The 21,674-nt window shown below is 47.3% G+C and overlaps 3 protein-coding genes across 3 annotated transcripts; all 3 read right to left on the reverse strand.

Moving 5' to 3' along the window:
- Nucleotides 1-87: 87 nt before the first annotated feature.
- Nucleotides 88-10,476, reverse strand: LOC142904874 (von Willebrand factor A domain-containing protein 7-like). Its single transcript, XM_076051239.1, has 18 exons — nucleotides 10,393-10,476; nucleotides 8,614-8,961; nucleotides 8,215-8,419; nucleotides 7,718-7,803; nucleotides 7,546-7,639; nucleotides 7,326-7,454; nucleotides 6,490-6,676; nucleotides 6,071-6,240; nucleotides 5,874-5,986; nucleotides 5,387-5,503; nucleotides 5,066-5,263; nucleotides 4,717-4,852; nucleotides 4,484-4,636; nucleotides 4,104-4,196; nucleotides 3,818-3,924; nucleotides 3,544-3,714; nucleotides 2,775-3,098; nucleotides 88-1,333 (listed from the first exon to the last, which is right to left on the reverse strand). Exons 2-18 carry the CDS (start codon nucleotides 8,839-8,841, stop codon nucleotides 899-901), a joined length of 2,946 nt encoding a protein of 981 aa, XP_075907354.1. The 5' UTR covers nucleotides 8,842-8,961; nucleotides 10,393-10,476; the 3' UTR covers nucleotides 88-898.
- A 1,666-nt stretch (nucleotides 10,477-12,142) lies between these two features.
- Nucleotides 12,143-15,677, reverse strand: LOC142904930 (T-cell ecto-ADP-ribosyltransferase 2-like). The gene is made up of 3 exons (XM_076051338.1): nucleotides 15,532-15,677; nucleotides 14,966-15,110; nucleotides 12,143-13,783 (listed from the first exon to the last, which is right to left on the reverse strand). Exons 2-3 carry the CDS (start codon nucleotides 15,101-15,103, stop codon nucleotides 12,926-12,928), a joined length of 996 nt encoding a protein of 331 aa, XP_075907453.1. The 5' UTR covers nucleotides 15,104-15,110; nucleotides 15,532-15,677; the 3' UTR covers nucleotides 12,143-12,925.
- A 4,903-nt stretch (nucleotides 15,678-20,580) lies between these two features.
- Nucleotides 20,581-21,390, reverse strand: LOC142904913 (P2Y purinoceptor 8-like). Its single transcript, XM_076051312.1, has one exon. It carries the CDS (start codon nucleotides 21,388-21,390, stop codon nucleotides 20,581-20,583), a length of 810 nt encoding a protein of 269 aa, XP_075907427.1.
- Nucleotides 21,391-21,674: the final 284 nt, after the last annotated feature.

The raw sequence follows: 21,674 nt of genomic DNA on the forward strand, positions 1-21,674 counted from the left end.
CCCTGAGGCGAGATAACTCATCCTAAACTTTGCAGTTTTCCTGCTGTTCTTATCTTAATCGGAAAGCAGCACAGATGCAAAAATGGAAACGGGGCAACTTGTTCTAATGAAGCACATTTCATACACAAAGTGCTGTACACAAAGTGCCAACAAACAAAATAAAGATGAAAAAAAATCAAAAAGCTTAACCCTCTCCTTCACCAAGGGCAACTGATTGTTTAGATTTTTAACTATAAAAAAGATGACATGACATAAACAAGTGGATTTCTGTTGACTGTGGAGTGAAACAAGGATCATCGCCGCTCGCCTCAGCTCGCCAAGAGTTTAAAATTGCCTTTTGACAAAAGACAATTTCTCACCTTACCCACCAGATTGTCCAAATCATTAAAATTGATTAAATTGTTATTATAAATTTTTCACTAGCGACTTAGACCAAGAAAAAAATGTAACCAATATGTAGCAATGTGAATTTTGCGCTGTATTGACAGCCGGCCATTTTTAGTCTTTTTGCAAGCATTCTTGGCGGTGACTGCTGGCCTAACGATACAATTCTTCCGTGAGGGCTTCTTATCCAAACTTAGTAGTATTTCACCTATAAGAAACACCCTCTAGTGGTTAAAAATATTCACTGTAGGCTCTGGCCTCCCTTCTGCCTGTAACACGATTCATCAGCTAGCCTTCTATTATTGTAGAACAGGTGTGAAATGCAAAAATAAAGCTTTCTTGTGACATCATCGTTGTCCCAAAGTCCACTTTCGCGGTCCCAGGTCACGCAGTCAACAGATGGTAAATTTTTCACACACAACAGAATGTATTTTAAATCTATCAAAGACCCTCGATCACTTTTAATTCAAGATATAAGCAGCTTCCTGCGGGGATAATTGCTTGTGAACTCTGGTTATTGGCTGAGTAGAAAAACAAAAGCGCTGATCCACAGACTTTCCAGCATGCCCCAGGCGGGTGCCGCTGAAGTGGTCTGTCCCTCAGTCGGGGCTGTGGTTTGGGCCTCGGTCGGCGCCACTGTGGTGGACGCTCTGGCCATGCACGTCACTGTGTTTCCCACTCCGTCCACTGCCACCAGCTGCACAGTGGGCGAGCAGCAGGAGGCGCTGTAGGTGAACACCGTCACGTTTTGGCCGTCACCTGCCACCGTGCTGGTGTTAAAGGTCCCGTTGCCCTGGCGGACGTCGATCCTGGCCACGCCGGTGCCGTTGACGCCGTCGGTAATGTTGGCAACAAACTCCCAGCGACCAGACGAGCAGAGCGACGAGGATGCAGAGCAGTTAGCCAAGGTGCTGACTTCCTGGCATACCGGACGCGTGACATCCGTCACCTGGAAGTGGACGGGAAGTATCAGGAGGTGTTTTTTTTCTTTGTTTTACTCCTCCACATTGATCCGTTTTTTGATTGGTCACCACTTCACCTGGAGTCCATTGCAGCTCCTCCCACTGTGACTCACAACCACAGACAATTTGGACAATTAGCAGCAATGAATTGATCATTTTGGTTTTTAAGTGTGAGACAATGACCATTGATCTAATGGCATCAATACATCAAAGACCCCAGCTCCAAGTTAGGATTTTAGCGTATCGTCCTGTTTATTTTGTCAGCCTAAAATCTGGATCTGCATTTGAGATAAACAGCCAAACAGTTTGGCTGACTCGATGGTTCGGCTCGGAGGAGAACTGTGGCCTGGGCGAGAGATACCAGGTGAGCCTCCACGACATCCTCTCTGACTGTAAGTTTGCCTTGGCCCAGGGCTGCAACAGGTGGCGGCACGACCAGGTGCTAAGGAAGCTGGCTGAGCACACTGAGAACATACTGGCAAACAGAAAGCCCCAATGTCTCGATAAGCAGTGTGTCCAGTTTGTACCAGCAGGACAAACAGAGCAGAACCGCCCACAAAGGGAAGAACATCAGTGCTGGCCCCAGGAAATAACTGGTCAATGATAGCAGACCTCGACAAGCAACTAAGGTTCCCCACAGAGATCACCACCACTGCACTGACACCCTGACATTCTCTTGTGGTTGGCACCCGAGAGGTGTGTTGTAATAGCTGAGCTGACCATCCCGTGGGAAGAGGGCTCCCAAGAGGCATACGAAAGGAAGAAGCTGCGGTATGTTGATCTAGTGGCAGAATGCCAAGAAAAAGGCTGGAGAGCTACAACCTACCCACTAGAAGTTGGCTGCCCCAGGTTTGCGAGCCTTTCAACCAAGCGCTTTGTGAAAGACATTGGCTTAACATCAGCAAAGGCCAGAAGGGCCATTCAAGATCTAGCTGAGCAAGCAGGAAGTTTCTGTTCTGGCTGCGGAGTAGAGACAAGAACTGGGGGAACCAAGAAGCCACATAGGAAAAGTACATGACCATCTAAATCCAGCTGCAGGGAGCGGCAGGGAGATGTCCCTGACCGCTGCCCCACCATCCTGAGATCTTCTGGGATGAAAGGGGTGAAACATCTATGAAGGGTGGCTCCCAGTTGAAGACCCTGCAGCTGGTACTCAGGCACTGGTGGAGGTGTGACAAGCAGAGATGCTCTGCAGGTAATAACAGCAGCCTTTTACCAAACCGACCTGGCCAGGATAGCGATTGGATGAGCGACATACCAAATGAAAGAATACCTGCCTTTTCTTTTGTGGAGATGCAGGCTCGAAAACGAACGAGACATTTTGTGGCAAGGCAAAGTTTTTGAGACAATGCCGAGAGTCACATAAACAAAAGAGGACTTTTCATTGAGGAGTTTTTCAAGAGACAACATATCCTCAGGGAGTTGTACCTTTGCAGTCACGGAGAACCTCAGGACGACGTAGTTGGTCTCTGTGTTGGCCGTGTTCTGCGCCTCGATGGTGAGAGTCACATCGCTTCCCGACGCCGCAGTGGATGGCACCGTCAACGTCACAGTGCCGTTGGCTACGCCATTGCTTCCTGCCACCACAGCGATGGAGCCGGGTGCCATGGAGTCGTAGCTGCGGTCGTTGGTGGCTCGCACCGTGAAGTCTCCCGTGGCGGAGGCATCGACCGTGCCGTTGGCGGTGATCGAGATGGTAAAAGGGACAGAGATGGTGGAATTTGGTTCGACACTCGTGGTGTTTCCCTGAGCCTGAAAGCAGGAAGTAGTGGGTAAAAATTAGGGATGCACCGATACCACTATAAGTAACGGGTATCAGTACTGGAACCGGGGTTGAGTACTCTACTCTTACCTCTGCCGATACCATGACGCTGATGTCAGTAGTATATGTATGCATATTATCCAGTTATGTTAAATTTGTGTTGTATGTTGTTCATATAACAGAACTTTCTATGAAAATTCTATAATGCGTAATAGCCTTATTAAGTACTCAGTATTGTTATCGGTGAGTACTGAAACACAAGTACTCATACCCTACTCATCCTGGAAGAAAACTGGTATCGGTGCATCCCTAGTTAAAATAAAGGCACAGAGCGAATTCCCTTTTTTTTGCTCTACCAGTTTTTAGGACCAGATCAAGAAGCCCCCTCCTTTCCAACAGTCCCATACAAAAGAGGGAGGTGAGGTTTTTACTCACAGTGAGGGAGATGCTGGAGGTTTTGAACTGCGTGGGCGCCTGCCTCTGGATGCTGCTGCTGCCGGCTGACGTCCTGGAGGTGGCACTGCTCTCCTCTCCTCTGAGCCGGATCACAAAGTCACCAGCGGGGACGTTGCTGAAGGTCACCAGAAAGTTGCTGTCTCCCAGCGACTGCGCAGACAACACGGGGTGCGTCCAGAGAGGTGAGTGAGGATGACCGGGTTTGTCCGAAGACTTTGATGATTAAACTGCTGATATTTGGTGAAACTTGCACCTGCAGCGACCCATTGACCGTTTGCCCTGTTCCGTCAACCAGGGCGATTTCGGTGACGCTCACTGTGTCACTTCCTGTCACAGTGAGGAGGGCGCTGACGTTTCCACCTGAGGGTAGGTGGAGGGAGAGAGACAGAGAGAGAGAGAGAGAGAGAGAGAGAGAGAGAGAGAGAGAGAGAGAGAGAGAGAGAGAGATCTAGGGAGATATGTCTGGAATGGATTGCGCCCACTAAACCTCGAGATTTGGAGATAATGACTGAGTTTCACAGTTGGAAGTTTCCGCTGACCTGTGAGAGGGCGTCCCTCCTTCAGACTGAAGTCACCATGAGCTCCTTCATGAGCCTCCACAATGTTGAAGATGAAGTCCACTGAGCTTTGACCTGGCGGGGAAACCAAAAAAACACATACAAACATCCATCGTGCGTGTCTCCTACAGAGAGTGTTTTCAATCAATCAGCTTCTATTTAGTTGTGATCAAAATCGAAAAACCCAATAAGAAGATGAATAGAGACTGGATGCGAGGTCTAGCTCCACAAAGTTTTCTAGAATGTTTTAGAAATACTTTCTATGGTCTCCACATCTCCCGGACATGTGATCGCGTAATCCAAAGGATGTAGGAAAGGTCAATCAACATCTGACACGGTTGTCAGTCTCAGTTTTCACCCACCTGTGACTTTAACAGTATATGGGTTAGTGGACTCAATGCTGATTGACCAAGATCCAGTCATGTTATCAGCGCTGACTTTTAAGCGGCGTAAATTCCCAGCCGTGGTGATGGATGCTAGGGCACCGTTTGTCTGACTGGAGCTCTGAGAAACACCTGGCAAAGCGGGAAACGTGTTAGAACAACAACAACAACAACAACATTGAAGATGACCAAAACTGAACTCTCAACATCACCTGCCGGGTTGGTCAGACTGAAGGTCAGGGATGAAAGTCCTGTGATGTAGACAGTCAGGTTCTGTAAAGAACCATCAACTGCAAATGTGAAGTTTTCCGGCCGTCCAGGGTTTTGAGTAACTTGAAAAATCGTCACCTGAAGGTAGAGAAAGATTTTCAGAAATGCAATAGCACAAATGTATCACTACAAAAGTCTTGTGATTGTCCGTGGTACAATGTCTCTGCGATCAAAACAAATAATGACTTACAAATATATTTTTTTTCAAAATGTATCTTTCCTTGGCAGCGAGTGAATCATCCGTGTACTGTTACACCTTTGATTAAATGTTTTTTGTACTGGTTGACCCACCACGGCGCCGGCTGACGAGTCTTCGATGATACTCGTGGCGGCAGACAGGTCTGACTTTGTGACCTCGACGGCCTGACCACCGGAGGTTGCGGCGAGGTCTTGGTACAGCTGAAAATCTGACCTTGTCATTGGAGTAGCACGTTGACCCTGAGGGCTTCTGGCAAGCCGGCGACTGGGGTCTGTCAGCAAGAAAGTTACCTGAAGTGTAAACGGTGAGATGGAATTACAAAAAAACAAAAACAAAACCCCCCTGGAAGACTGTGTGTTTCCTTGGGGTTGTTTGAATTAGAAAGAATGACAACGCTCACAGGAACTTCGTACCACAGATTTTGTGCTTTCTATCAGGGCGGTGATTGTACTTTTCAGATGAAAGTCCTTGGCAGGTGCATCCGTGAAGACAAAGAGCTCAGAGGAGGGGGGAGCAGCAGTCAAGGCCAGCTATCAATCACCAAGACAGACAGGAAATTTTAGTTTGGCTAGCGATTGGGATTCACCGATTATTACCTTCATTTTGTAGATCCACTTCAAAAATAGAAAAAGTTTGGACTTTGGAGCCATCTTCAAAACAACAGACCAATCAGATTCCTCCACTGTCCGTAATGCATAGTGAAACTACTTTTAATGAGAAAATGTTGTTCAGATCTCATAATATGGACACATTTTAACATCCATGTTGCCGACGTCATTGTGGGAACAAGTTGTCAGTGGCAACTAAACCGCGTATGTAACTCCCGTCTCCTTGATTGGAGCTTTTCAAGATGGATCTGTAAGAACTCCGACTTGAAGTCTCTCTGTTACTTTTCAGCACCTGCAGTCCAGACAAGCTCAACTCTGGGATGTCTCCGCCTCCACTGGCAGAGAGCTTGTTAATAATTCCTTTAAAGATGTCAGCATCAGTTGTCACAGTCAGAGGACCCACACCTGGAGATACACAATTATTTCCAGCTTTGTCATTTCAGCTGAACTTGAAGCTCTGAGTCTGTTTTTCCACTTTGGGTTACTTACCTGGGTCATTGAATGGTGCCAGTATGTAGGCAGACGGCTCCTGCTGGGTTCCTCTCTTGCTGTCGATGATCTCGAAAGAGACTCTCTTGGCCTCAGCGATGTCGTCGGCCATGCTGCCGGTGGTGTCGATGACAAAACACAGCACAGACGAACTGGTGACTCCCATCAGCCTGCAGGAGGATGAAGGCGGTGGAAACACTCGGTTACCCGATGCTGCTAATTGTGGGTCATTAGTTTCAGCCTCGCACAAAGACACTGATCAAAGACAGCAGCGGAAAAAAATGCACTAACTAACGTGGTTAGCTTGTTTCTATGCAAAAGATATTTTTTATGCCACTGCTTTAGGAATTCAAAGGAGTTTTCTATATTAAGGTAAAGCCATTTTTTTTTTTTTTTTTTGAAAAGTCTGTTGTCAGCACCTCAGAAAGTTCTCGTCTCCGACAGATAATCTGATGTCCTCCAGCAGCTCTACTGTGGCATTCACAGCCAGGGAGACTGCGTCCTGGTGAAGAAAACCGTGGCTAGACCCCGTGTCATCCTTACTGATGCCCCCCACTGGATCTGTTCTGCTGGTGTCGTCAAAGGCTCCACCATGGCTGCATTTACCTTTTACATAAAGGGGGAGAAACAAAAGTGAGACAAAAGTTTGAATTCTGTGAATGTCTAGCAGGCAGCAGGGAGGGACAATGGTTAGCACAGAGGTTGTGTGATTTCTCTGAGGCTAGTTGGAACATCAGGTTCATTCCCACCTTAAAACAAGCATCACATTGTCAGTTGGTTTAAATGTGTACAGCTGTTTGTCTCTGTCTATGGTTTAACCCCACCTTCACCCTTTAATCCACCGACCCTGCACGAGTGCACGATCATGGTAGTCAAAAAATGGAATCCCTCCGGTAAATCTTGCTGAATCCAGGAGCTGAAGCTCACGGCTTGCAAAGTCTGTGTCCATTGTGGACCGGAACCGCAACCAAATGCATGTTTAACCGTCCCTCCCGTCTCCTCCAATCGTCTCTGGTGGATATGAAATATGGGGCGAGCAGGACCATGAAAGGTTCCCTCAGAGTTGCGATACAGAGACCGTACCTTTTGGCCACATTTGAAGGAGGCATTCCTTCCACACAAGATGCTCTGGTTCTGCTGGGATCCTCAATGAGTCATCAACAAAGAACTGACCACCAACCAAGGTGCGGAGGTCGTATCTATCGCTTTTGTCCTCTAAATTGTCTTTTGGGACGGATCGATGATTGTCTTCTACCTTGGGGTTTTGCCGAGGAGAATAAGCTGAAGTAGCCTGAAGTCAGAAGTTGTTGCTGCACCACGTCAGGCAGGATGTTGTTCTCACACTTCCCGTCTGTGCAGTTCCTGCAGGTCGGGGTATCTGGACCTGCAGCAGACAGAAATGTACTTGTGGATTGACGGGTGACAGCTGGCCTGTGTGTTTTGTCAGTCAAGCAGTGCCGTGGCGCCTCTCTCACCTGCCAGATTCTCCAGAGGTCGGTCAGGTTGGATCAGCACGCTGTAAGGAGCTTTGTTCCCCAGCTCTACCCAGTTACTGTGGCTGTAGAAGTCCTACAGGCGTGAGATAGTAAAGGTATGTTGAAGGCAGTCTATTAAAGAAAAAAATGATAGTGTTATATAATGGTTCACCTGAAGGGTGTGGCAGACACCCCCGAGGGTCACTCGACCTGCAAGAAAGTTCTCAAGCTTCACGCTTTCCTTCACCGAAGACACGCCTCAATGGTGAGAGAGATTGCAGAGGATAAGTTTAAGATGTCATCCCGTCGCATTGCGAGAATGAAAATGTGTAAAAGTTTTTCCTCTGGGTTTCCAAATTCTAAAAATTACATTTCCCAATAAGCCTCAGTCATTTTGCCTCAGTTCACCCATTCGGATTTGCATCTTCGAGTTGTGTTGAACTCAACTCATAAAACGTGCTGACACCACGCTGCAGTAGCAATAAATAAATGCAATGGAACTCTGGCGGCAAGAATAAATAACACGACTGATAAAACCTGGCTCAGTCCAAAGTGTAGAAATCATCGGAGCCAAAACCTCGATAATAAATAACCAGGACCAGCAACCGGAAGTCAAAACATCCCACTGATGTTCTCACTGTGGGTCAAGGGGCGGAGCAGGCTGCTGACCTGCCGCGATGAGGTCACGACCAATCTGGAAGGTCTCGTCATCAAAGTGGTGGCGCTCGCTCAGCTGATAGACCACATCCACGGCGGCGTTGCTGAAGTACACGGTGGCGATGGAGGTCTGGAATATCACATTTGAGATGATGGCGGCTGAGGAGGAGGAGGAGCAGGCGGTCAGCACCTGGGCTGCTGACAGGCTGTTGGTGATCTGAAAAAAAGAAGGAAACAAGGAGTAACTGCTGTTCACACCCATTCGATGAACCTTCATGTTTAGCTCTAAATAAATATTGTAAACTTTGCATCCAATTTGCACAGAACACAAATCTGGTTTTTAAAGCAACAATCATTACTTTTCTTTTCTTTCCTTTTCCTCTCTTTTTTTTGGTCCAGCTTGGGACTCACATTCAAGTTGAATTTCCGTCCCGCCGCGGCGGCGATGTCCCTGCAGACCTCTGCCGTCTTCCAGAGCATCGCCCTCTGTGTGATGACGCGGTGAGTGGTGGTGTTGGCGCTAAAGGAGAACAGCGGCTGGAAGCCGTGGATAAAGCCCGGCAGCTGCAGGAGGAAGATGAGGAGGAGGAGGGTGACGATGGGGGGCCCGACCATGGAAACCCTCTGCCGCTCGGCCATCTTTCTCTCTGTGTGGTGGTCAAGTGGGAGGAACAGCAGCAGCAATGGGGTTCACAAAGAGAAACAAAGTTTCCAGGAATTGAGTAAATTGATGAGGCGAGCAGGAGCAAGTGGCAACACCTGAGACAGAGAGAGAGAGAGAGAGAGAGAGAGAGAGGGAGAGAGAGAGAGAGAGAGCAGTGAGCACCACATGGCAGGGGCAGGGTGAGGGGGTAAAGTTCAAACAAAGTTTAACAGCAGAGCAAAAAACAGTAGAAACAAACAGTCAAACTTACCATATTGACTCGACCAAATATACAGTATGTTTAGTAAAAACAGCCCTGTGCTTGAGGATTCTAAAGTGGCAGCTACCTTGAACCCTAAACACAGAGCCCTCCATAGCAATTATCACCATAGCAAGGTACTTGGACAATGCATTTGCCAAGAAATAGAAACAAAGGCTTCTCTTTGTGCACAAAGTGAAAGCACGTCGGCAAATCTTCCATGGTAATAGCGTTGGCAATCGTGGCAACGCGGATGGCGCGTTGCCACGATTGGTCAATAATTAGACAATTTCATTCCTCGTTTCTGCGATTAGCTAATTTTTTTAATAAATATTAGAACTGAGTGAAGTGTACAGAGAATGTTATCATTTAATTTGAAATATTGTATGTGTGTGTGTGTGTGTGTGTGTGTGTGTGTGTGTGCCTGTGCGTCCATGTGTGCGTAACAAGCAGGGTGCACAAGCGTTATAACCGTGCCATGAAAAATACAAGTGAAAATTTGTTGAAATTTTTTCTATTCCCTTTGGAACAGATTTTTTTTGCCGGTCAAATTACGCAATCGCTCTCTGCTTCTTCAAAATGGTAGGGCGTTGCCCCGACAACCCAACTGCCAGTTAAAATCCAAATAAAGCAGTAGCATCATTATTACATAATTCTAACTTTGTTTGCCTTCTCCTCGCTTCTTCTTCAGCCATTATGAGTGTACAGAAAACGACATCCTTTAGTCAATACATTACTTATCAAATGCATTTTCGTCCAACAATTAAAAAAAAAAAAAAAAAAAAAAAAAATCACCTTCAACTGGTTTTCCGTCTTTTCTCTGGCTGTCACTGCTTTTATAGCATTGTCCCAACAACACCACAACATTTCTTGTAGTGTAGCGGTGTTCCTTGTTTCCCAGTTAAATGCCAATTAAGACAGTGCCATGATCAGCAAGATGGCAAAGAAGGGTTTCTATCTCTCTGATAAATGAATAATAAAATGAATACATTTAAAAAAAAAAACAACAACAACATGTAAATTAGACGAAGCGTAAGGTTTTGGTTTTTGCCACATTTTGGCAACACTCGTGGTGCATTTATACCTGTTAAAAGTCAATCAATTAGTTAACTATCTTTGTGTAATGAGGTTGGATGAACATCATAAAAGCTTCAAATTATGCATTAAGCCATAAAAGCAATAACTTAAAAGTAATATTATATGGCCTATGTAACTTTTTTTTTTTTATGACAGAAACGCATAACTTGACCCACAATGTCTGAACAGAGTGAACCCGACACATTCTTACCTGCGTGCAGCCTTGGTCATATGTTCAGCGGTGTGTCTGGGTTGCGAGTTTTATCAGGCAGATTGGTGTGCGTGTGTGTGTGCGTTTCCGGCGTTATCATATCAGCCAAGCCTTGCGAGTGGGTACGTACGTACGTGCACGCCTGTCAGCCGCTGAAGCTCATTCCTTTCTTTCCTCTGTCAATTACAACTGACAGGCTTGACAGATTTTCCCGCTTGGCTTCCGCATTCTTGCTGCATGTTCTCAGCTGGGCGAGCGGGTTGGGTGTGGGTTTGTTTGTCGCTGGGTGTCACTGAGAGACGGTGCGTCATTTAAATCGGCCGGATTTGTCGTTTAACGTTTAAAATTGACGATTTAGCCTCAACGGCACCGTCGCCCCAAAAGCTGGAACGTTTTGTGTTCGTTTCCCCCCGGGGCTTTCTGTGTGGAGCTTCATGCTTGTTCTCACCGTGGGCCTGCACGGGTTCCCTTCGAGGTTCTCCGGCCGGTCGGGGTAACAACAACAACAACAACAACAACAACAACAACAACAGTGGAGAGATGGCGACAGAGCGACAGACAAAGACTTACAAAGTTATTCATTTATAGACCAATAAACACATATAAGTAAGTAAACATGCTGTCCATACTGCCTTCCATCCATCTTCTATACCCTTTCCCTCCTGCACTTCGGTTCTGCTGGAGCCTGTCCCAGCTGCCATGGGGCCAAGACACCCTGGACAGGTCGCCAATGCATCACAGGGCCACATAGAAAGACAAACAAATATAGACGCTTGCAGGAGCCCTGTTGCCAATAAGTCATTGATGGGACGAGTTCTGCCGACGATGTAAATCCTGCTGCAGAGGGTCTCGAGTCTTGTGTCTTGCTACTCGCGTAGCATCCCACGTCACTGCTGCACATAGAGCTACATTGACACATTAGCAATTTATGTTCATGTTGTATTTCTATCAGTGACTCGTTCAGGACGGGATTCTCTGTTTCTTTGTTTTTTTTTTTTTCCATATTCTGCTTTTTTTCAGCTGTGGACGGTGGTTTCACTCAAACGCGACTCCAAAGGCTAATTGTGACGTTAGCACCTTCTTGAAGGGGCGTCCCATTTCGTTACAAGGCTGCATATGTCGACTGCCGTCTCCTGTTGACTCCTGTGCCACGGGTCAAAGGGTTGAGGGAAGGCGGTGCAGGGTTAGAAATGATGAATGGGGAGCTCCTATCTCTGGGAGACGTTAATCCAAAGACAACGTTGAAGGGTGTCCAGCTATCGCCTTCTTATAATCCGCTCACGTACAACACACATACCTCATCGCACCCTTCAGACGGCCTCTGACTATTCGTCACACGCCCAACCAAACGAGCCGCATGTTCCCGTAACCCTCCACGGGCGCGCCAGTTTCCTATGAAGGTGCGGAGGGGTATACGTTGGCACGTTGCTCTCTCTTTACGATCAAGCGTGACCCTCGGAAACAATGGCCCGCTTCAAATTCAGCTGATTGATGGCGCCGCCGTGCTCGGGCCGCTGGCAGATCAGCGGCGCCGTGTGTGACCCGAGTGACAGGAAAAGAAGCCATGGCAGTTTGAAAAATGTGCACCGGGCTCAGAGCGTTTAAGAGTTTCTTGAGCCTCACCGCCCACCCTCTCTTCAGTGTTGTTGCAATTCTATATTCATATTAAACGGGGTGGGGGATTGTGGAGGGTATCAATTGATGGGAAACCGCAAAGGAGAAAAGAAGGTCCACACAACAGTTTCTGTTCTCCCGAGAGGAGCTTTATTTTTCAAAGGAAATTTCCCTTTTTCAAGGAGGATTGTGACTATTTTATAGTAGAGATGGTCTTAAATGATCATCCTTGAAAATAACACAAGAACAAGTGACTAAGTGACTAATCCCCCTGCCTTTTTAAAAATTAATTTTGATAAAAAAAAAACAAAACAAAACCAAAACAAAACAAAAACTGATGCTGCAGACAGTGTCCACACACTATGAGACCCTCCTGGGGCCTTTATGTGGTTAACAGGCAATGCTGTTTGGCCAGTGACGACACACTTAAATAACAAAAAACAACAATTAAGTTATTTTTTCACTAAGGTCCATTTTCAAATACCTGCTTCTTCCTGAGCTCGGGGTCACAGGTGTCTGCTGGAACCGATCCCAGTTGTCAGGGGGCAAACACAGGGTACATTCTCGACAAGACAAAACAAATAACAACAACAACCATTCGCACTCACATACACACCTATGGATGATTTAGAGTTTCCAGTTCACCTCGCATGCATGTTTTTGGGCCGTGGGAGGGAGCCGAACTGCCTGGAGAGAACCCACGCAGACGCAGGGAGAACATGCAAACTCCACACAGAAAGGCCCCGGGGCCGGAATCGAACCCACGACCTTCTTCCTGTGAGCGCCAACCACTGCGCCACCTGTGTCACCTCTTAACCCTTGAGCAAAAATCATTTTTAAAAATGTGATTGTATACAATGCGAAGCACCGTATTGTATAACTGCACTACGACATCAAAATCAAGTCATCATCTTCCATTTTACTGCGGTGGGTTGGAACCCTCGTTCAGGCCTCCCAGTGGCCTTTCAGCACTGCTCGGGCCGCCGCCCGGTTGGCCGCAACAGCTTCTCTTGCGGCAAATTAGCAGCTTGACGACGAGGAGCGGCAGCGCCAGCGGCACGCTGATCATGCACAGGATGATGAACAGGAGCCAGAATGCGTCCGGCGAGGTGGCGGAGACGGAATGCAGCGAGTCGCTGTCCGCGTCGTACACGCAGTCCATGTGGCCCTCCAGTCTGCGCACGGCCCGGCACCGGTGCCAGTTCCCCCGGCCGCTGGTGACCCTGAACACCTCGTACGGGGGGATGAGCACCTGGCCGCGCCGCCCGCTGGCCGAGTAGCGTGAGACGTCGGCGCCGAAACACGTGCGGACCAGGACGCACAAGGAGTTCCTGCTGACGTGCTTCCCGCTGTAGCCCATCGTGAAGGTGCGGAAGCGGATCAGCTCACCGGAGACGCTCAGGTTGTGCAGCGCCTCGGCCGGCAGTGCCGCGTGGAGACACGTCACCCCGCCGTGCTTCAGGATGCGAATGGCTTCGCCAAGGTCGTTGAAAAAGGAGCGTGACTCAAATCTCTGCCTTGTCCTCTTCCTTCTCTTTCCTCCCGCGGCCACGGGGCGGCGCTGTCCAGACTGCAGCAGGGCCGTGTAGGCGTACAAGGCGACCGCGTGGCGCCTCTTCATGTAGCTGTGCGCTGGTTCTCTGGCCCTTTTCTGCGCTCTGCTCCAGGTCTGACTGTAGATGGCACTGGTGTTCAGGACCTGGACAGTGGCATCGCCAGTCACGACTGTCGGCTGAGATCGACAGTCTCCGGGAACCTCGTAGCTGAAGGTTTGGTCCTGCAGAGAATCAGGCCACAGGGAGAAACACCTGGTCTGGGTTTTTTTTTCTTCTTCTTCATAATTCAGCAAGGCAACGACTGACTGCATAAAAAGATGGGCGGAACTTTCCCTCTTAAAAGGAGGCCGACGTGGAAATGTCCAAAACCTGTATTCTATCATTTGGCCTGCAGGGAGCGCCACAACAGTTTGCAAAAAGACTAAAACTGCCAGGCTGTCAATAGGGGAAATAAGCCCTAAACTCATGCATTAATCATTATTTCACCACTACTACACTACATTACTCATACTCAAATTGGTTCTGATTTTTTTGGTGGTCCGACCCAAGAGAATTAGCAAATGGGCTGTAATGTCCTTTTTGTCTGATTTGGTCTAAATTCAGTGAGTAATTCGAGTTTTTGCAAAACTAACTACGTTCATAAGCTGCTACGAATTCCCGGTGATGTGTATTTTGTAAGGTGAAAGGGTTTTAAGAGCGAAAATATGAAGTGTTAAAATATGTGACTAGTGTCACTAGTGTGAGAAAATGGCGTCCGGCGCAACGGGTGATGGTTTCTTTTGGGCTCGTGGGCACCTGTGGGTTATTCCTGTGTGTGTGTGAAAAACAGTCTGTATGTCTGAACTGTATTAAGTTAACAAGAAAGCTCAGACAAATCACTGCTACAGCCCTGTTCGATGGCATGCATGATAGCAGGCAACAGCATGCAGTTCATGTGATTCAGTCGCAAGTTTTGTGGCCGCCAGGTTCATTCATTTAGCTCTCGTACATATCTAATATAGTTAATAGCAATTGAGAAGATAAGATGTGTGTCCGTTTCAGAAGCACGCACGTGATTGCTTAGGGACAGGAATGTGCGACTTGAAGGGATTATTTTTGTTGAGTGTAAATTTTGGTAGGATTATTTTTGTTTAGGCTAGAAAAGAAATCGATGGGAAGGAGACGTTTCAAGAAGCCAAAACAATCAACCCATGGTTGTCAAAAGTGGATTTGAACCAATAACCTGCTGCAGCAGTCAGACTGCCAGCACCCTCTCACATTCTAATAGTGCCGTTCAAATTTTGAGGAAGATTGATGGCAAAAAACAAAGGAAAACGTAGAGTTAAAGACTAAAAAGGATCCCTGATGATGTCTTAAGAGATGAATTTTCGAGGCCCGTAAGTTTGATTTAGCTTTGGCTGTACCTTCGCATCGGCGTCCTGCCAGTCGAGCAGACGCTTGGTGACAAAACACAGCAGCAGTGCCACCAACAGGATGAGAGAGGCAATAGCACACGCAGTAAAAACTCTCCCCCAGCAGGCTCGCCTCTGACTGGACGGCATAACGCTTCTGCAAACACAGCAAAACACACAAACAAACAAACAAACAAACAAACAAACAAACGCACACACGCACACACACACACACACACACCAAAGGCTCTTATAAAACTTTACAAAATGGGAACAATTCATTTCGTGCAGTTATTACGCCCTCTTGTGATTATTTTTCAGAATGCGTTGTTGCAGACGGTTATTATTAGTATTATTAAGTTATTAGCAGTAAAAAAAAAAAAGAAAAAGAATGTTTAGGTCAGAATGGAAAACAGAAAAACACCTAAAATGCAACATTTTCTTTGCATTTTCTGGTCCGTGTTCAACTTTGCTCGGACCCGACTTTTGCTGCACCGACACAGCTGTCACATGTTCAAGAAGTGGGAAAGAAAGAAAGAAAGAAAGAAAGAAAGAAATATAACAAGTTTACCGCTTACCACGTAACGAGCAGCAGCAGACGACGAGATTCTATTCTTCTTTGAATACAACGCTCATCGAATAAAAACAAAGTGAGTAAGCCGCTACTAGCCGTAGGAGCACTTTGACCTCCTTCCCTTTTCCCTGCAGCTGCTGGCGCATCAAAGCGCTCAACTGGTCTTACTGGTTTGGCAATGTGCAGGCGAGGGAAAACAAACAGGGCCAGTGTGCAGAGGAGGCGCTTCCAGTCACACATGTTGTTTTTTTTCCATTCACAAATGCATACCGACATACATACATGTACATACTTCCGAATAAACAAAATACCCCCACCAAACAAACAAAAAAGAGCAAATTAAATAAATGAAAAGAATAAATAACAACAAAACAAAAACACAATACTACATACGCATCTGCCAAGGTTTAGCTTGTACAGGTGAACATCCACCAAATTTATTGGAGAGAACGTTAAAGCTTTCAAATGTACGGTTTGTTCTGATTGCTTTCTCATTTTTTTTACAGTGGTACAATTGTAGTAGCATGTTGATGCAGCTCTGAAACAAAGAGATCAGCGTTTGGTTTGAAGTCTGCCCATTTATTCTTGAGGAAGTGAAATTTTCCAAGCATCAGAATTAGTTATACAAAGAAACGTACATCGTCTTCTACCCAGCCTGAGTAGGTGCAGTGTGAGAACGTGTATTCACTATGGCTTCCTTTTCCGATTGCGCCAGCAGGAGCCAATTGTCCAGGTACGTAGCCAAGCGGATGCCCTGACGCCTCATGGGGGCTAATGCCGCTTTTGGGTTATCACCGCGTGAACACCCTCGTGCTGAGGGACAACCCGAAAGGGAGGACACAGTACTCGAAATACTTTCTGTGAGGGGGATAGATTGGAGTGTGGAAATACGTGTCTTTCAGATCGACAGACGTTGACCAGTCACCCCGACGAACAAGATGCAAGAGAGATGCGTGTGTGAGCATGCTGAATTTGTAGTTCCTGAGATATTTTTTCAGAGCTCTTAAATGCAGGATAGGGCGAATTCCGGTTCCTCCCCATTTGGGGACCAGGAAATACATGGAGTAAAAGCAGCTCTGCCTCTGTGCGGGAGGTACAACACATATTGCTCCTTTATTTAACAGTGAGAGGATTTCCTCCTGTAAAACGCGGGCTGATTCTCCCTGTGCCTGGGAATGAATTTTGCCCACGAATCTCGGGGGAAGACCTGCAAACACGGGCGACGCCAACCGCGGAACGGTGGCGCCTTTGTCTGGCGGAGACGAGGCAGGGCACTCGACCCTCCCTCTTCTTGGCTTTGCATCGCTTCTGCATCGAAGCCAGAGTGGAGCTGAAGAGTCCGTCCGGGATGATCGGAGCGTCCATAGTCTCATCCCTCTCTCTGCCCGACAGCTTAGCGAGACTCAGCCAGTGAGCTCGCTCCTGCAGGACCAGAGTCCCGAGCGCTTTTCTCGTGGCCGGGACAGTGCTGGACACAAAGACACAGATCTGAGATGACCGGTATCTCTTCCCACGCAGCTGGGTCCCGAGTTCGCCCAAAATCCAGGCACAACTCCGCTTGGTATGCGCTGAGAAGGGAGAGGACGTTAAGCTCTGGCCGAGAGCGCCGCTGCCTTGTAGGCCTTTTTAGTCAGGGCAGACTGAAAACTGTCCGACTTAGACGGCAGGTTGGGGCTCTTGGAAAGCACTTTTGGCCGAGGCAGAAGATGGCCCGCGACAAGGGGTTCCAGGAGGCATTCGGAGCAGGACCAGGCTTTCCATCGACTCACAGTCGAAGGAGGAAGCTCCCGGGACCGGGCTCCTGCTGCTGAGAGGGCGATCTCTCCACGAGCGTGCTATCCCATCCAGCTGCTCCGAGAGGACGAGGAGAATCTGTCTCGTAGCACTCCTGTCCAGGGGCATTTTCTTCCCTTGATAGCGGGACCTGGTGGTCTCCGCTACGACGACTGGCCACGGGATGCCCAGCCGGACAGACGCGCGTTTGCACAGCTTCGACAAGCTGGGAGCATGTCGGAGCTGGGAGAAGGGGAAGCTGGCGGGCTCCCCTCATCGTCATCTCGGGAGGCTGCGAGGGCTCCGGAGCGATGAATACGTCGTCCTCTTCCTCATTCTCTGATATGAGGAGGTCCGAGGTGCTGTATTTGTCATCTTCCCCCAGTTCCAGGACGTCTTCCACTGGCGGGCCGTCGGCGGCTAGGTCAAGCCAGGAGCCCCAGCTGGCGCCAGCTGCAGCCGCTCCCTTCTCCTCCTCACTTACGACACCGTGGTCGCCGGAGGGGAGTAAAGGGATCTTGAGCAGACATACAAGCTTGGCAAGCCAGTCGTCTTGAGGGTGAACACCGCACAGTTTGGACATGAGCCGGGAACGTTGATCGCCATGCGGGCACGTTTTTCGTTGTATTTTGAACAATGACAATACATTTCTAATCTAATCTAATGTTCCAGCCCTGGGCAGCCCGAGCGGACCTGGTGTGGATCCCTGCTCAAGATCTTGTTCCCGCAGCGACAGGGACAGGCACCCGAGTCTCCGCGTCCTCTGGTGTGAGGTTCAAGGTCCTCCATTCCTGACGAGCAGTTGTGCTGGTAGGAAGTTAGAGACAGTTAGCTGGTGTGCCACCCGAAGCCGGAAAGTCGGCTTGTTTAATACTTACCTGGCGGAAAATTAGCTGGTGTACGAATTTCCCAGAGCACGAACACCGTGGTGGGGCGTTGGGTTCGCACGCAAGAAATAATAAACATAATAAATAATTTTGACACATATAGGATATCCGAAAAGGAGTGAGACAAAGCAAAACTAATGTTATAAAAAGACCTGGTTCTTCGCTATGAGACCTGAGCTTTAGTCCGATCTCCCATTAGTCCGACAAATTGCATTGGTCCAACGTCCCATTAGGGTTAGGGTAAGAGTTAGGGTTAGGTATGAGGGTAATAACCATGATCGGGGATTTCCTGATCCTCTAAAAGGGATCTTGTGATTGACTATGGGTTAGGGTTAGGTATAAAGGTAAGAATCACGATTGCACATCGTGCGATCCTCAACCAAGGGCCACATCTCCGTGATGGAACATGTCAGCAACTTGAAACTTGGCACACATATGGATGACGTCAGTACCTACCTCTGACGTGACAGACGTGATGACGTCACTTCTGGTTGACGGACGGGTTCTGGAGGTCAGTCCGATACCGGAGGTACCAGAACCACGTGTCACTGACATTCGTAGTCTAAGAAATGAACTTACAACCTATGTCATTTAATGGGGTTTAATTTGGATAAACATCAGTTTATATTTCCAAAACAAAACAAAACAAAACAAAAAATCAAGTATGTAAGTATTTATTTTTGTTAGTACATGCATGTAGTTGGTATTTAGTCCAAAAAAGTTCACTATGTTTTCCTAGTGTATTAGTTGTCCCGTGTAAGTGAATAGGGTTTAATATGGACAAACTTCTGGTCATATTTCCAAAACAAAAACAAAATCAAGTATGTAAGTATTTATTTTTATTTTTATTAGTACATGCATGCAGTTGGTATTTAGTAAAAAACATTTTTTTCACTTGTTTTAATAGTGAAATATTTGTTTTAATAGTGAAATATTTGGCTTTTTAGTATATAGGATTTGTTGGTTGGATAAGACAGAGCAGACAGAGCCTATAAATAGTTTGCTCTAGAGTCACATCACTTTGTTGGGAGTTTGCAAGCGAGAGGTCGGAGAGAGCAGCACAGCGATTCATTGGATTTTTGAGAGTTTTTGCTAGTTTTTATAGAGTTTTTGCATTTGAGTCAGTTTTTGGATTTGAGTCAGTTTTTGGATTTTTGATGTTTATTGGATTTTTGGAGTTTTTGACAGAAAATTCAGCAAGTTTTTTGTGTGACATGGAGCAGTGTCCTACCTGGAAGAATGGCAGCCCAAAAATCCACTGGTGGAAGTTGGCCGCATCAACACCACCAGCGGGCATGAGAGCATGCTGGGTTTCCCCAATGTGGAGGAGTTTTTGCGTGCTGACATGTCCATCGGGATCCACTCCACCACAGTCCCACATCCTGCATCCGGAGGTGTTTTACATACATATATATATATGTATGTATATGCTTCATTCTTGTTTTTTCTGTTATCTTGTGCTCTCCTCATCCCTCACCTCCAGTGTAGTTGCAGAACAGTCTGACCTCTTCTCTTAGATTGGTTTGTGTAGTCTTGCTTTCTGGAACGTTATGTACGCTGTAGACACTACACTGCCCTGCTCGTATTTTGTTTGCGATACTGATTGTGCTACTTTTGTGAGATGCGCCCCTCCCCGTGTTTCATGTGTATAAACGCTGATTGCTTGACTTCTCTCGGGCTCGCTCACTGAGACTTCCTGCGGTGCGTGTCCAGAGCTCTGTTAAAATAAAACTCTCGAAAGGCCTCGACTTCTCTCGCAAAATTTTTCTCTCGCAGAATTCTATTTACAGAAAACAACAAATTTTCCACGACAGTCCCCATGTATGTTATGTATCCAGCTTGTGGAGGGGAAACGGAAGCAACACATGGCAATCGGTGGAGTCAGTTTGCAAAAATAAAGTTTTATTACAATATTTATTATATACAAATATACTCTCTAAGCAAAAAAAAACAAAAACAAAAAAAAAACTATCATGAGAAACTGAAATACAGGGCGATTTATGTATACGTATGAGTCAGGGAGTCAAAATCATGAGTTGCACATCTGCATGTTTGCGTTCTTGGGCAGCTGCAGCTGATTTAAAAAAAAGTCCAGATCCAAATCAAACTCATCCAACTGCCATCACCTTCTAATTTACCAGGTAAATCTACAAACAAATCCACTTTCCTCTGCTAACATTGTTCATTGTTCATCAAAAGTCACGCATACCGCGTTATGTCGCTATCGACTTACTTACAGTCTCAAAAGTCTTTATCTTTAAAATAATAATTCCAGACATTAAAACCAAAACCACTGCTCTTGGTAGAAACAGATGGGGTCCAACGTGTGGAAATGGAGAACATTCTTTGTGGGAAATACACATTTCTTCATCACTCCTGCTTGCCATGCACCTTCATTTTGCCCCCTGACGGGTTTTCCTGCAAAAGCATTTCCCGCGCCTCTGCAGGTACATGAACGGCTGAACTAATCCGCAGATGTAGATGACGAGGTTGCTTGTCCTGTTGAACTCCGACATGAAGATGAATCCTGGGACCACCTTGTCGACGACAAGGTTGATGCTCCACATCAGGTAGCCCAGGCTGAAGGATAGCAGGACTGCCGTGATGAAGTAGATGGCTCTGGTCTTGACGCCGCGGTCCCGCTCGCCTCTCCCTTCCCCCGGTCGTGGCTTCCTCAGGGCCGCAAAGACGCACACGTAGCAGAAGAGCATCAGAGACATGAAGGCGATGCACCCGATCGCCAAGACCCATTCCTTGAAATCAGGGAAGAGCGTGTACAAGAAGATGGACAAGAAGACGATAGCCCAGGCCGCGGCAGCCACCGCCGCCTTCACTCGCAGACTCCGGTACCTGAGGTATAACACCGGGTGCACAATAGCCACAAAGTGCTCCATGCAGATGCAGCACTGTAGCAGCGGGCGCCCGCTCCAAAACAAGGTGCGGTATAGGCCACTTGGGAAGCGGAAGGCCGACCTGGAGAACTTGACGAAGAAGGTCATGCAGCTGAAGCTGTAGAAGACCTCGAAGACGGACAGGTTGAGTTGGAAGAACTCCCTGATCACCTTCCCCTTGTGGCCTGTGGCTATCAGCCACACGATGTAGCTGTTTGAGGGCAAACTGAAAACGATGTTGGCGACCATGACGGCCACGCTGAATGGAGAAGGTAGACGAAACGAGTGGTTGGACAAGTGGGAGGAGTTCATCTTCTTAGAGATGTGGTTTTGTGGTTTTAAGGAGCAGATTTTCTTCAGGTCGGAGGAGAGAGGAGAGTGAGAGGAGATGCAGGGGTGGGAAGGAAACACATTAATCCTCAGATAAGAAAAAATTAAAAAATAAATCCAACAAAAAGCCAGGGAGCTAAACCCGTGTATCAGAGCAGATGAAGAGTCCTACTGCTGAGTCACTGAGGTCTCGTTGATGGCCAGAAATGCAAAAACCTAAGAGTTTTGAATGCTGTCAGTCTGCAGTTTGTCATTTAAAACACACG

The sequence above is a fragment of the Nelusetta ayraudi genome, unplaced genomic scaffold (assembly GCF_046127955.1).
Source record: "Nelusetta ayraudi isolate G7.1 ecotype Tasmania unplaced genomic scaffold, CSIRO-AGI_Nayr_v1 ptg000134l, whole genome shotgun sequence".
NCBI lineage: Eukaryota > Metazoa > Chordata > Actinopteri > Tetraodontiformes > Monacanthidae > Nelusetta > Nelusetta ayraudi.

Bases quoted from the DNA above. Each gene is read 5' to 3' on its own strand.
- LOC142904874 (XM_076051239.1), bottom strand. From the start codon at position 8,841: ATGGCCGAGCGGCAGAGGGTTTCCATGGTCGGGCCCCCCATCGTCACC. The intron at 5,264-5,386 runs GTACGAAGTTCC...TTTACACTTCAG, and splicing joins TAGAAAGCACAAAATCTGTG to GTAACTTTCTTGCTGACAGA. The intron at 4,197-4,483 runs GTGGGTGAAAAC...TTTCCCCGCCAG, and splicing joins ATATACTGTTAAAGTCACAG to GTCAAAGCTCAGTGGACTTC.
- LOC142904930 (XM_076051338.1), bottom strand. From the start codon at position 15,103: ATGCCGTCCAGTCAGAGGCGAGCCTGCTGGGGGAGAGTTTTTACTGCG. The intron at 13,784-14,965 runs GTACAGCCAAAG...GATTCTCTGCAG, and splicing joins GGCAGGACGCCGATGCGAAG to GACCAAACCTTCAGCTACGA.
- LOC142904913 (XM_076051312.1), bottom strand. From the start codon at position 21,390: ATGAACTCCTCCCACTTGTCCAACCACTCGTTTCGTCTACCTTCTCCA.